Genomic DNA, 13,945 nt, shown 5'->3' on the forward strand with positions numbered 1-13,945 from the left:
GCCACTTCGTACTGTATCCCTAAAGAGATTATGAGTTTGACATGAGTTAGAACCCATAATTTCACTGATAAAAAGATCACTTAGCCAGTCTGGTTAGCATCCTCAGCTATAGAATAAGACAAATAAAACAAGGCTAGCCCAGAGCCCTAAAGACTCTCTGCTAGCTTCAGACAAAGAAGCTAGATTGGATTGGCTTGAGCTGTATGGTATGTCACCTTATCTTCATCCTGCTACTGGGCAGATGGGGACACTGTTAGGGGTGGGGGGAGAAGAGGGAGGAAAAGGTCTCAAGCAAAGGCTAAGATTTGAATCTTATTCCCTTGACTATGAATCTAGTACTCCTTCCTTAAGATTACTTATAATTTAAAGTCTTATAGTTTTTTAATTTGCAAAATGAATAAATGTGACATATTAAATCTTTTTTCAACAATCTCTTTTGAGAAAGAAGATTTGAACCAAAAGAGAATTCAAAACTGGGTAAAAAGCCCTCCAGGGACATGAACCTATTTCCTCCCTAATAAAACAACGCACATTTATGGCCTCTCACCCAGGACATCAAAAAGATATCTGTCAACTTGGACTTATTGGAGGGAGAAATCTGAGGGGCCAAGAGACTATCTCCAGACACATGCAAAGCAGAGTCCATTTACCCAGGCACACATCTAAAACAATAGGCACCCAGATTCATGTTGTGTTAAACACTTTATAGCTACACACTGTACCAAGGTACCTTCAAAAATCACACCCTATCTAATAAAGAGATATGCTAATTGACCATCACCCCCCCACAAGATGGTGGTGCCTACAGCCAATAAAGAGGGAATATGCTAATTAACTGTTACTCCCTCAAAGATGGTGGTGCCCACAGCCACAAGATGGCAGCGCCCAGTCCCCTCAGCCCCCCAGCCCCCCAGCCCCCCAGGGCCGGCCTGAGGCGTAGGCAAGCCTCATATGGCAGCTGCCCAGCTGCCCAGGGCCGGCCCGAGGTTCAGGCAAGCCTCGGATAGCGGCTGCCCAGCCGCCCAGGGCTGCCCGAGGCTCAGGTAACCAGGGCCAGCCAAGGCTTGTGCTGCCGGCAGTGGCAGCAGCAGAGGTGTGATAGGGGCATCGCCTTCCCCTGATCGCTGGGTTGCCTCCTGCCCCTGAGGGCTCCCGGACTGTGAGAGGGGGCAGGCCAGACTGAGGGACCACTCCTTCCAGTGCATGAATTTTCATTCACCAGGCCTCTAGTCTTTAGATAAAGCTTCAGAACATCACATATCTGGAGAACAAATAATGTGGAGAAGTTCTCCTCTGGGACAACTCACAAAAATCACACACTCTCCATTGCAATACCCCCACTGAGTGCTCAGGTGAAGGCTACCCACTGCTGTCCTCCCACAGGTGCTCCCACGTGGTTTTTTCTCACAGCCAATTATGAGCTATTTGAGGGCAGAGACTGAGCTTTATTTACTTCTAATTCCACAGTTTAAGCTTTTGGATACACCAGCAAAGGCTTGATCAATACATTTATAAATTTTCTAATCCAATTCCCAGAACACAAATTCCTCCAACAACATTGTCATGCATTTTATTGTTTAGTACCTCCAGTGATGAGGAACTCACTATCTTATGGGATAGGCCATATCCTTATTGGACAGTTTTCATTTTTCCTTATCCTGAGCCCCTTACAGAACTAAATCTGGTATACTTATAGCCCTCAGTATTGTGTCCAAGCTATATTCTCTGTGTAATAGGTTCTTAAAAGAGATGGGAAGGTAATAACTTTCAGAAGGTTCTTCAGAGCCAGTCATGACCCACATCATAGACAATCATCCCCCAAAAGGAGAAGGCTTTGTTCTCTACAGCTAGTCGGGAGGGTCCAAGTCCAACTCCTTTCCTTTTTACAGAAACTGAAGCTTACTGATGTTTTGTATGCAAAACAAGAAATCTGACAGAAATGAAATCAGTTGGCAATGCAATATAAAGAGTAAAGGAATTAAAGTCCAAGACAGTCCACTATCACCTCCATCTGTGCTGTCTCTGAAATCCATGCAAGAAGCTCCTTTTCTTCTTTCATATGTGGAAGGAAAGAACATGACATGATGCTAGGGATATTCAAACACAAAACCCTCATCTGCTCCTTACTGTGTACTGGTCTTGAATTAGTTGTTAACTTCTATGAACCTCAGTTTCTTAGATAATAAATCGTACCTCACAAGTAAAGCATAACACAAATGCTAGCTACAACCACCATTATTATGTTGAAGAACAGAATTCTGATGAACTGAAACAACAGGCTGAAAAAATCAAAATGGGATTAAATGAAGACAACTAAGAAGTTCTACATTACCAGTTTAAGGCATGGTCATGTAAAACAAAACAAAAAAGATCAGAGATTTTAATTGACTACAACTTACTAGGGGTTAACAATGAAACACGCCGCCTTAAAAACAACAACAACACAACAAAATAATGAATGAAATCATTAGCTTGTGTGGCATTTAGAACAAAGGAGAAGTCCCACTCTCTCCATTCTAGTCAAATCTGAAATAAAAATACTGAGTGTCGAAAATTCAATTATAGGGAGGAAACCAAGATGGCGGCATAGGTAAACACTGGAGATTGCTGCCGCAAACAACCACTTCAAAAATACAACTAAAAGCGGAACGGACATCACCCAGAACCACAGGAAGGCTGGCTGAGGAGAGATACTTCAACTAGAAGGAAAGAGAACAGCATACCGAGGCTCAGAGGAGGCGCAGTGTGGAAAATACAAAGGTGCGGAGGTGAGCGCGCAGAGCGGGCTGGTGGCTAAGGGCGCGGTTGTTGTTTTCAATCAGGAGGGAGTCTCAGACTCTGAGCTCCAGGTCCAGGCGAGTCTCTAGGGACTCAGACTCAAACGGGAGAAGCGGGAGTCTCTGGCATCAGTCGGAATGTGAGGGCAGCTTTCTCTCCGAGGTTTGCAGCGGTTGCTGGGGTTCTGAGAAGCAGAGCCTCTGGGAACGAAACTGAGAGCAGCCATAACTGCTCCCTCAACCCGCCCTATTGATCCCATGCGACCCGCCCTGCCCAAGCCCTGCGCAGAGCCATTTGCCGGATAGTCTCAGGCAAATGCTAGATTAGCACCTCTCCAGAGGACAGAAGTTTTCCAACAGCAGACACAGCTGATTCTCACAGCCAGTTGGCCTGGTGGTCAAATCCCTCTAGTATTAACTACAACAATCAAGGCTTAACTAGAACAAGACTGCGCACAAAGACCACTAGGGGGTGCACAAAGAAAGCATAAAAATGAGGAGACAAAAAAACATGACAGAAATGGAGGATATAGAGCGAAAAAACGCAATTTTGAGGGCTTTCAATAATTTGCTAGAAACTGCCGATAAACTTGATGAGAGCCTCAAGAAAACTAATGAGACCCTCGATGTTCTGATAAAGAACCAACTAGAAATTAAGCATTCACTGACTGAAATAAAGAATATTATACAGACACCCAACAGCAGACCAGAGGAGCGCAAGAATCAAGTCAAAGATTTGAAATGCGAAGAAGCAAAAAACACCCAACCGGAAAAGCAAAATGAAAAAAGTATCCGAAAATACGAAGATAGTGTAAGGAGCCTCTGGGACAGCTTCAAGCGCACCAATATCAGAATTATAGGGGTGCCAGAAGATGAGAGACAGCAAGATATTGAAAACCTATTTCAAGAAATAATGACAGAAAACTTTCCCCACCTGGTGAAAGAAATGGACTTACAGGTCCAAGAAGCGCAGAGAACCCCAAACAAAAGGAATCCAAAGAGGACCACACCAAGACACATCATAATTAAAATGCCAAGAGCAAAAGACAAAGAGAGACTCTTAAAAGCAGCAAGAGAAAGAAAGTCGATTACCTACAAGGGAATACCCATACGACTGTCAGCTGATTTCTCAACAGAAATGTTGCAGGCCAGAAGGGAATGGCAAGAAATATTCAAAGTGATGAATGCCAAGAACCTACAACCAAGATTACTTTATCCAGCAAAGCTATCATTCAGAATTGAAGGTCAGATAAAGAGCTTCACAGATAAGGAAAAGCTAAAGGAGTTCATCACCACTAAACCAGTATTATATGAAATGCTGAAAGGTATCCTTTAAGAAGAGGAAGAAGAAGAAAAAGGTAAAGATACAAATTATGAACAACAAACATGCATCTATCAACAAATGAATCTAAGAATCAAGTGAATAAATAATCTGATGTACAGAATGAACTGGTGATTATAATGAATCAGGGACATAGAAAGGAAGTGGACTGACTATTCTTGGGGGGGCAAGGGGTGTGGGGATGCGGGAAGAGACTGGACAAAAATCGTGCACCTATGGATGAGGATAGTGGGTGGGGAGTGAAGGCGGAGGGTGGGGTGGGAACTGGGAGGAGGGGAGTTATGGGGGGTGGGAAAGAGGAACAAATGTAATCTGAACAATAAAGATTTAATTTAAAAAAATTCAATTATATCAAAAAAAAAATAAAAATAAAAATACTGAGGGTCACATTTTGCGAGAATACCAGACAAGCTAGAAGGTGGGTGAACATGATGAGGAAAGATTTGAGATACGGAATGATTTAAAAGCCTAGAGGTTTGACCCAGGCCGAGGGGCTGAAGGGCTTCCCTGAGGCAGAATAAACAGTACTGTTAGGAGCTACAGGGCGGTAGGGTTCAGCCTAACCCAGAAGATTGTGCAGCAAGCAGAGGTGTCAGCAGTATGCAGGGTCGGAGGCACAGAGCTAAGCATCATAGAAGATTCTTCAATGGAGGCGTTGCCTTCTCCTTTAACACCTCCACCATCCATCAGTCCCAAAGGCCCTATCTCTCTGACAGGACCTGTCCATACCTGTCCAAGTAGTTCACAATATTTGGGTTCTTATTTTCCCTCATGACCAGGATCTCATTAATAATCAGCTCTTTCTTCGGCTGCTGCTGAAGGTTCATCTGCTTAATGGCCACCTGAAATCAGAGTACATTCGATACACAATTAGAGTCACTCAGTACTTACTGAGCATCTACTAAGTACCAGACCTTAAACACTAAGCAGAGATGATTAAGATATGGTCTTACCCTTGAAGAATTCACAATTTATTAACATAGCCCAGTGGTACTCAATATGAGGTCCCTAGACCAGCAGGATCAACATCTGGAAACTTGTTGAAAATGAAAATTTTCAGGCTCTAGCCAGTCCTAGAAATTCTGTATTTTAATAAACCCTCCAGGAGATTCTGATATGCACCAGTTTGAGGATCAACCTTGCTACTAAATAAAATAGTCATATTAAAAAATACTTTTTAAAATCACAGTATAAAAGAGGTGTGCTATAACAAAAGTCCATACAAAATGCTACAGGAACATGTTTGGCAATGTAGAGACTTCAGAGAGGGGAAAATGACTTTTTAAACTTGGTGTGGAAAGACAAATCAGAGTGGATCAATTAAGAGAGAAGACAAAAAAAAGGATAAAATCCCTATATTACTTGTGTATGAAAAAAGATCTTGATAGGCTTCTTGTCTCTAGAAATAAATCGGTTTCCACATAATACAAATATAAGGTATAGGTTAGTTTCCAAGGCACTTTTTATCCATCTTTTCTGTGTCAGGTACTATCTAAGGTATTCTCAATTTTATTGCATTTAATCCTCAGAAATAACACATTCAGCATTACTGCTGACCCCTTTTGACAGATAAGGAAATTGTGTTTGAGAGGGATATGTGAATTGCAAACATATGTCTGAAGGGCAAGACATTGACCTAAAGACATCTTACATTAAGTATAGTAAGCTCTTGTAACATATGTTAAGATTTGGAGCCATGGAGTGCCTTTGGAATTCCCTCAGGCCACCTCGAAGGATGGAACAGTATTCTTGAACCTCACAGAAGTCACTGCTGGCAGCAGAAAGGAAGAACAGAGGTGGACAGAAGATAATATAGAGGCAGTGGCAGAACCTCAGGGATCCTTTGTAAGAGCCACTGACTAACTATGGCCTAGGCTACATGCCCTTCACACCTAATCAGATCCCTCCTCTTCAGGCCAGCAGACAGCACTCCTATAACAGAAAAGGAATTGAACTTGAACTCTGAGGATGTAAGCTCCAGGGCTGAGTCTGCACTTACTGATCTTGACCAATCACAAGCTCTCTACGCCTCAGCCTCTTCATCAATACACTGAGGATAATAGTACCAACCCTGGTTCCCTTCCTCACAGGATTGGTTTGAGGACTAAATGAGATAGTGGCCAATGTGCTACTCATATTCAAAAAGAAATTTAAATGATAAAGTAAGGCAACAATGAAAATGCTAATCGCAGTAATAACTGCATTTGATAAGTACCTGGCACAGAGCAGCAAGAATGACAACATCAACAGGAACAATAGCAAAACCCAACCACCCTCCCACCACTACTATTTATTGAATGCATACTATGTACCAGGCCCGGAGGTTAGGTGCTCTGCTTACATTCTGTCAGTAAAACCTAACAACAACTCTGTAAGTAAAAATCATTATCTGCATTTGCAGGTAAGGAAATTGAGATTTAACATTTACAAGAAAATTGCCTAAAGTCATAATCAGTGCCCACAGGGCCACATGGCTCCAAAGCCTCTTCCAGTCTCTTTTATTACATACATTCCCTCTAAAAAATAGGCTTGACAAGTAATAGTTCAATCTGTCACTGGAACACTTCCCAGCACTAACATACAGTCTTCCTATAGGTCACAGACAATAGCTCTGCTCATCCCAGGGGACAGCCCCTCGTAAGCACTTACTCCCGAAGCCTGGAGATTTAGACTCCCTGGGCAGGAAGCAAGGTCTTCCTGACCACACTCATTAGCCACCCTAATGGACTTCCATTCATAGTTTTATAACCACAAGGCAGGCACATAGGGAAGTCAAGTTTGTTTCCTGTGGGTAGCTTCTCATACACGCAGCCTCCAGGCCTTTCAGGAACTACCCACCATGAGCCAGCCTCCCATTAAGGGCTGTAAGACCCAAGAGGCCAGAAACATAACAAGGAACCCCAGTGCCTAACCTGAGCTCTGCAGTGGCCTTGCCGCCCAGAAAGCACAGTTTTAGGTTTTGGGATCAAAAGTTCCTAACCCAGTCCTTGCGAACTGTACCACCCTACAAGTTATTTAAACTCCCTGTCACATACATCATAGGGACTTTTAGAATGGGCATAACCTCCTGTTTTCCAGATCTCTGCCTCCAATTCGCCGTATTTAAAATTGACACAATGATACCACCCTTCCTTCCTCACCATTATTTCAATACAGGTTCCTGTCGGCACTGTAAGTCTTTCAGGTGTACACAATGGAAAATGTGGTCTGTTACATTTGTATATGATTTGGGGGGGAAGGGGATAAAACCATTTTATCGAGGGCCTTCAGGAGAGGTTTGAGGGGCTGGGAGGACAACGAGATCCGCCATCCTCAGCCCAGCCAGATCCCCTGCTTCACAGCCACTGGAAAGCCATTTAGATATGACTGTAATGTCTCAGTGCTTCGGCAGCACTGAATCTTTCACATAGTGTCCTTATTGAGCTAAGAAGGGTTAAAATTTAACCAAAAAAGAAAAAAAAACAACCCAGTAGAGCTGAAGGAGCAATAGTTGGTTGTAGACACTCACCTCCTGTCCCGTGGCCACATCCATTGCTGTGTACACAGTGCCTGAAGCACTGAACAACAGGTCAGGGAGAGAGAGGGGAAAAACATAGGTATTACGTGAGGTGATACTTGTCAAATGCAGATCTACACACAATTTGGCAATACAGGGTTTATAACAGCAGCAAAAATAGTCTTCCCCACTGCCCACCCCCACCTTCTCAGATTTGAGGGGCAGTATGTAGTAGCAAAGAGCATACAGGCTCTAGTGGCCAAAAGATCCGAGTTCCAATCTGGAACGTCTCCCTAGTATCTACTAGATATACAATCCTGAGCAAGTTATTCTCTGAGCTTCACTTTCCTCGTTTGCAAAGTGAAGGTAAGAGTATAAGAGTGAATAAGAGAATTTAAATCAATTATTTATTTATGCTCTCAAGAGGATATGTGAATTTCATTATAAAACAGGTTTGTATTTTTCATTCTTTTCAAACATAAAATATTAAATATGCTTTTTAAATACATATGCTCCCAGAAAATCTGATATTTCTACCCCAGCCCCAAGGTATCCTCACTATACATATGTGCACATAGGCACACGGGCACACACACATATGCACACACACACACTCACACACAAAGAGAAAAGAGAGTGGGAGGGACAGAAGTACTAGGAATAATGCTAGAAAAGTAATCATGTCCACCCAAAATAACTAAAAACCTCATTTTATGCCTATAACTATGAACCCTGTATATTTGTAGGTGATGATATGCAGCAATATTTGTAACTTTACATGTCATATGTCAGATAAAATATTTAATTCCATGTATTGCCCCCCCCCCCCCCCCAAAAAAAGCATTTTAGCAAGCCCTGAGATTATGCTTCACAGGGAAGTCAGGACAATTCAGGGAGAAAAGTCACTTGTAAGTTTGCCTTATAGTTAGAAATTATGGTCACCAGCTTCCTGACCACCACTCTTTAGTTGAGACCCTAGCTACATGCCAAAAAAATTGTGATCATAAGATATGGGCTATCAAATAAGAACTGGATTTTTTGCATTGGCAGTTATTTCCCACTGACTCATCATCCTGCCTCTAGCCATCTTCTGTCATAAAGCTGGTATCTAACTTCCTGTGCCCATCCTACCAGATGAACCATTCTTAAAAGGCCTTGGGGGTGGACATCTCTATGATTTCAGAAGTCTAGAAAGCGACTCAGGCCCACTGGTTATTTCTACCTTGAATAGACATATGTTTAGATATGAATTCTGGGGCAAAAAAAATCCTCAGGTCTTAAAGGGAAGAACAAGCAAAAATTATAATAGCACTAATTCATCATAATTATGTGGCATTTGTTTGTTTTTTTTAAATCATGACATGTGAAATCATCAGCACAGGTGATTAATAAATATTTCATTCCTCCCTTACACTAACAGACCTGTCAAATAAGCAGGGAAAGCACATTTTGTAGATGTTGCCTATTTATGGGCTTCACACATCTGAATTTTTTAAAAAATCATAAATCGGGACGTGAAAGGCACAGAATCTACAATTGCTCTCCCTTAAATTTATGGATGAAGAAACTGAACTCCAGAGATGGGACCCAACTTGCCCACACTTGTCTGTACATTCTGCTACATTCTCAGTACCTCAATGTAATTAGCTAAAGGAAATGCCATACCAGATTACTCTTACTTTCTTCTCAAGATGTTAACTACCTTATATTAGTTCAGACTCACGAAAGCATGTCTAGTAGAAAAAGCACTCCACCAGGAAAAAAATAAGATTCACGCAAGTCCAGGGTTGTTTTAAGGATTAAACAATAGATGCAAATAACTGATGTAAGCTGTAGAATGCTGTATAATTAAAACATCAGCATATTACACAATACTTTATTTTATTTCCAGGAAGTTTTAGAATCATAAGGAAAAAACTAAAACAGAAAATTTCAATGACTTCATTAGCAATAATGCTTTCATTCAACTAACATTGAGATGAGAGCTTTCCATAAGCCAGGTAATTTTTCTATTGTTTCTTTTTAATTTTAGCTATTTCTGTAGGTCTATAAAAATCTCATTATTTTTCTTTTTCATATAGAGATATAACTTACTTAAAGTAATTTGCACAAATCTTAAGTGAACAACTTGATGATTTTTCAATAGGTATACACACGTGTGCACCACCAACATCACCCCTGAAAGTTCCTTCATGGCCCTTCCCAATCAGTATTCCCCTCTCAGACGCAACAATTTCTCTGGCTTCTATTAGCATATATTAGTTTTGCCTGTTCTTGAACTTATATTTATATAAATAAAATCATAGAGGTTCTATTCTTTTATGTCTGCCTTCTTTTGTTCAAAATAATGGCCAAATGCTTTTTAAGAAATCACAGTATAGGGGTGACCCTTGGACAACACAGGGGCACTGACCTCCCGCGTAGCCAGAAATCTATGTACAACTTTTGATTCCCCAAAAACTTAACTACTAAAAGCCTACTGCTGACCAGAAGCCTTACTAATAACATAGTCAATTAACACATATTTTGCCCATTATATGTGTTATATACTGTATTCTTACAATAAAGTAAGCTAGAGAAAGTAAAATGTTAAGAAAAGCAGCCCGGCCCCCATGGTTCAGTGGTTGAGCCAGTGGTTGCAGGCTCAATCCCCAGTGTGGGGCACGCAGGAGGCAGCAAATCAATGACACTCTCTCATCATTGATGCTTCTATCTCTCTCTCCCTCTCTCCCTCTCTCTTCCTCTCTGAAATCAGTATATATATATACACTTAAAAAAAGAAAATCATAAGGAAGAGAAAATACGTTTACAGTATTTATTGAAAAACTTGTACATAAATGGACCCGTGCAGCTCAAACTGGTATTGTCCAAAGGTCAACTGTATTCTAATTCTTTGTTTGACTATCTCCTGTAGACATGAGGTCTTTGAAAGCAGAGACTGTGTCTGATTCATAGCTGTATTCCCATTGCCTGGTACATAACAGGACTTAATTAAGATTTGCTGAGCTAAGTACACTGAGGGCAGCATACAAGATGCAGAGAAGGAACCAGAGAGGAGAAGACTATCCACCTAGAAAAACAGGTCCTGCTACACTAGCAGAAGGGTCTGCAATTGAGTCTTCCATTTCATATTAGTGCTGGTAGAGCTGAGCACCAGGTAAACAGGGTTAGTCTGAAAAAGCAGAGCTGTTATTTGGGAAGCATGTTTTATACTAAGAAAATAAATGGTTTTTCAATTCTCACTGCAGGGGTATTTTTAGCAACATGGTTGGCTAATGGCACATCTCTCCTATTAAGCATAATTCTGCCAAACCTGAAGTCAGCCTAACATAACACCTTCAAATGGGTGTGGGGTGAAGTGGAGAAAGAAGAACAAGGTTTCTGAGAGGCAAAACAAAAGCAAAATCACATGCACCAGTACACACAATTTCAAGGTAAAGAAAATGCCCCTACTAACCCTTGTCCAATCTTCTCAAACCGTGTATATTTCTTCTTAGGATCGCCCACACTCACTATGCTTCCTGTGAAAGAAACAGAGACCAAAAATCATTTTTTTCCCCTCAAAACAAGATACAAAACAGGCCCCATGTTTCTCCAAACCCTGGAGTTGGCAAAGGTACCTCCAATACCCAAAAACCATACTAAGGAGCTCCTAAGCTTTCCCCCAAAAGTTTCATCTCCTTACCCTTTTATTCATAGTAATCTATTCCATTTCTAAATTCCTAAGAGCCATTTATTAATTTTTAATTCATTCATTCAATAAACATTTACTCATTTAATATGCTCGCTGACCATGTGCCAAGCTCTATGTTGAGTGCTAGGAATAAAAGATAGATGAGACAGTTATGACCGTCTCTGTTCTCAAGAAGCTCAGTTTCATGGAGGAGACAGACAAGCACATAAAGTCCCATGAAAAAATAATAATCATTGCACTAGACGGGAAGGGTTACAGAAAGAGGTACAAAATACAGATTGGAAAAGCTTCAGATAAGAGGTGATATCTGGACTGATTTTGACAGGGTAAATAAGAGTTAGGTAGGGAGAGAAAGTTGAGAAGGGGTCACAGAAGGAAGTACATCAAGTGCAAAGAATGAGGTACGAGAAAGTTCACTGAGTTTTACGATTTGTATTCTAGAGATGGTGAAACTGAGGCCCACAGAAGATACTTCCTCCCAAGGTCAGACAGCACACTGGTGTCAGGGCTAAGATTAGGAGTTTGGTTTTCCAGCTCCCAGTCCAAAGTGCTTTCCACTGATCACCTCCAACTGACCCCCACTGACAGCCTGCTTGCCCCCAACTGGCCCCCCTGCTGGTCTGCTTACCCCCAACGGCACCGCCCCCCACCAGCCTGATCACCCACAACTGCCCTCCCCTCTTGGCCTCTAACCGCCTCTACCTCGGCCCTGCCACCATGGCTTTGTCCAGAAGAACATATGGAAGGTCTCCTGGGAGGTCTCCCAGTCTAATTAGCATATTACCCTTTCATTAGTATAGATAGAGGCCTGGTGCATGGATGGGGGCCAGCTGGTTTGCCCTGAAGGGTGTCCCCGATTAGGGTGGGGGCTCCCTTGGGGTGTGGGGCAGCCTGAGCAAGGGGCCTATGGTGGTTTGCAGGCCAGCCACACCCCCATGGGATGAGGGTCCCCGCTGGGGGGGTGTGGCCAGCCTGGGTGAGGGGCTGAGGGCTGTTTGCAGGCTGGCCACGGCCCCCCATGACCCAAGCTCTCAGCCCCTCCTTTTTTTTCTTTTTTTTTTTCAGCGCCTCGGAGGGAAGCAGGTATCTGGGATTTATTTATCTTCTATAATTGAAACTTTGTAGCCTTGAATGGAGGCCAGGGCTGGCCAGGGCGGGCAGGAAGCTTGGCTTCCTCCATCGCCGAGGGCAACCCAAGCCTCCAGCTTGCTCCAGATCTGTGGCCTCCGCCATCTTGGTTGGGTTAATTTGCATACTCACTCCTGATTGGGTGGTGGATGGGAAGAGATTAACCAAAGAACTTGCAGGCATATACGCATAACCCATGGACATAGACAATAGTGTGGTGAAGGCCTGGGGCAAGGGGCAGGGGTAGCTAGAAGGGATCAATGGGGAAGAAGAGGGGACATCTGTAATACTTTCAACAATAGAAATTTTTTTAAAAATTAAAAAAAAGAATCAACCAGATGCTTCTGAGGTTAGAATTTGTTTAGGGTATATTGTGGATGCAAATAAAGTTACATTAAAAAAAAAAAAAGCAAACCCTGTTTTTCCTCCCCAAAGCAAAGAGAAAGTATCCTAGCATGTACAAGAGCATAGAATTGAATATATCTGTGACTTTCTGATCCATGCTCCACTCTGACCAGTTGCAGATGAGATTTGGTCATTCTACTTCTATCCTTCATGTTTCAACTACCTCCACGTTCTAAATCCTATCCAGGGTTTCTTGCCTGAACCAGGGGAAGTTGTTTTCTACTCATAATGGAAAGTTTTATCTTTTGAGTCGTTGCTGTCCTTTGTATTTCTCTGTGCCCATCACTCTCTCAGTTTCAGATCAAATTATATGGCCCTAACCCAGGGGTGGGCAAACTTTTTGACTCGAGGGCCACAATGGGTTCTTAAACTGGACCGGAGGGCCGGAACAAAAGCATGGATGGAGTGTTTGTGTGAACTAATATAAATTCAAAGTAAACATCATTACATAAAAGGGTACGGTCTTTTTTTTTTTAGTTTTATTCATTTCAAACGGGCCGGATCCGGCCCGCGGGCCGTAGTTTGCCCACGGCTGCCCTAGCCGGTTTGGCTCAGTGGATGGAGCGTTGGCCTGTGGACTGAAGGGTCCCAGGTTTGATTCCGATCAAGGGCACATCCCCGATTGCAGGCTCAATCCCCAGTAGGGGGCATGAAGAAGGCAGCCAATCAATGATTCTCTCTCGTCATTGATGTTTCTATCTCTCTCTCCTTCTCCCTTCCTCTCTGAAATCAATAAAATTATTTCAAAAAGATTAAATTATTATTGCCTTTGTATTACTTGACAAGTTGCAATTGCTTTGTTCCTAATTGCTTCCTACTGGAAACTGTTCTCTGCTTTCTCCCAAGGTGTGGGTTAATAGATCAGCTGCTTCTGGTTTGAAAGATGTTTTCATGTTGGCTCATAAAGATTTTTCTCCTGAGCCCGAGTTGGCCCTCTTCACCTGTAAGTAAAACCCTCTCGCAATCAAAACTGTTTTTATTCTATTGAGTGTTGGTGCTATTATGGTTAATAATATTTACTTTTTCATCTCTAACACCTAGCTTGGAGTCTATTTGTTGAATAAATGAGCTGTAGGTATATTTCCTGTTTTTAGGGTATTTGG

At 42.2% G+C, this 13,945-nt stretch overlaps 1 protein-coding gene across 4 annotated transcripts in view; it reads right to left on the minus strand.

The window, feature by feature from the left end:
* PAK1 (p21 (RAC1) activated kinase 1) overlaps positions 1 to 13,945 on the minus strand; it is a 133,486-nt gene that overhangs the window by 11,757 nt on the left and 107,784 nt on the right. For all 4 annotated transcript variants that reach the window (XM_070425677.1, XM_070425679.1, XM_070425678.1 and 1 more), the window contains exons 8-10: positions 11,073 to 11,136; positions 7,628 to 7,676; positions 4,849 to 4,961 (exon numbers count right to left, since the gene is read on the minus strand). In XM_070425677.1, the coding sequence (XP_070281778.1) occupies positions 4,849 to 4,961; positions 7,628 to 7,676; positions 11,073 to 11,136 (226 nt within the window). The remainder of the gene's footprint in view (positions 1 to 4,848; positions 4,962 to 7,627; positions 7,677 to 11,072; positions 11,137 to 13,945) is intronic.

This window comes from Myotis yumanensis, unplaced genomic scaffold (genome assembly GCF_028538775.1).
Source record: "Myotis yumanensis isolate MYYU_CA2020_CCGP unplaced genomic scaffold, mMyoYum1.0.hap1 SCAF_10, whole genome shotgun sequence".
NCBI lineage: Eukaryota > Metazoa > Chordata > Mammalia > Chiroptera > Vespertilionidae > Myotis > Myotis yumanensis.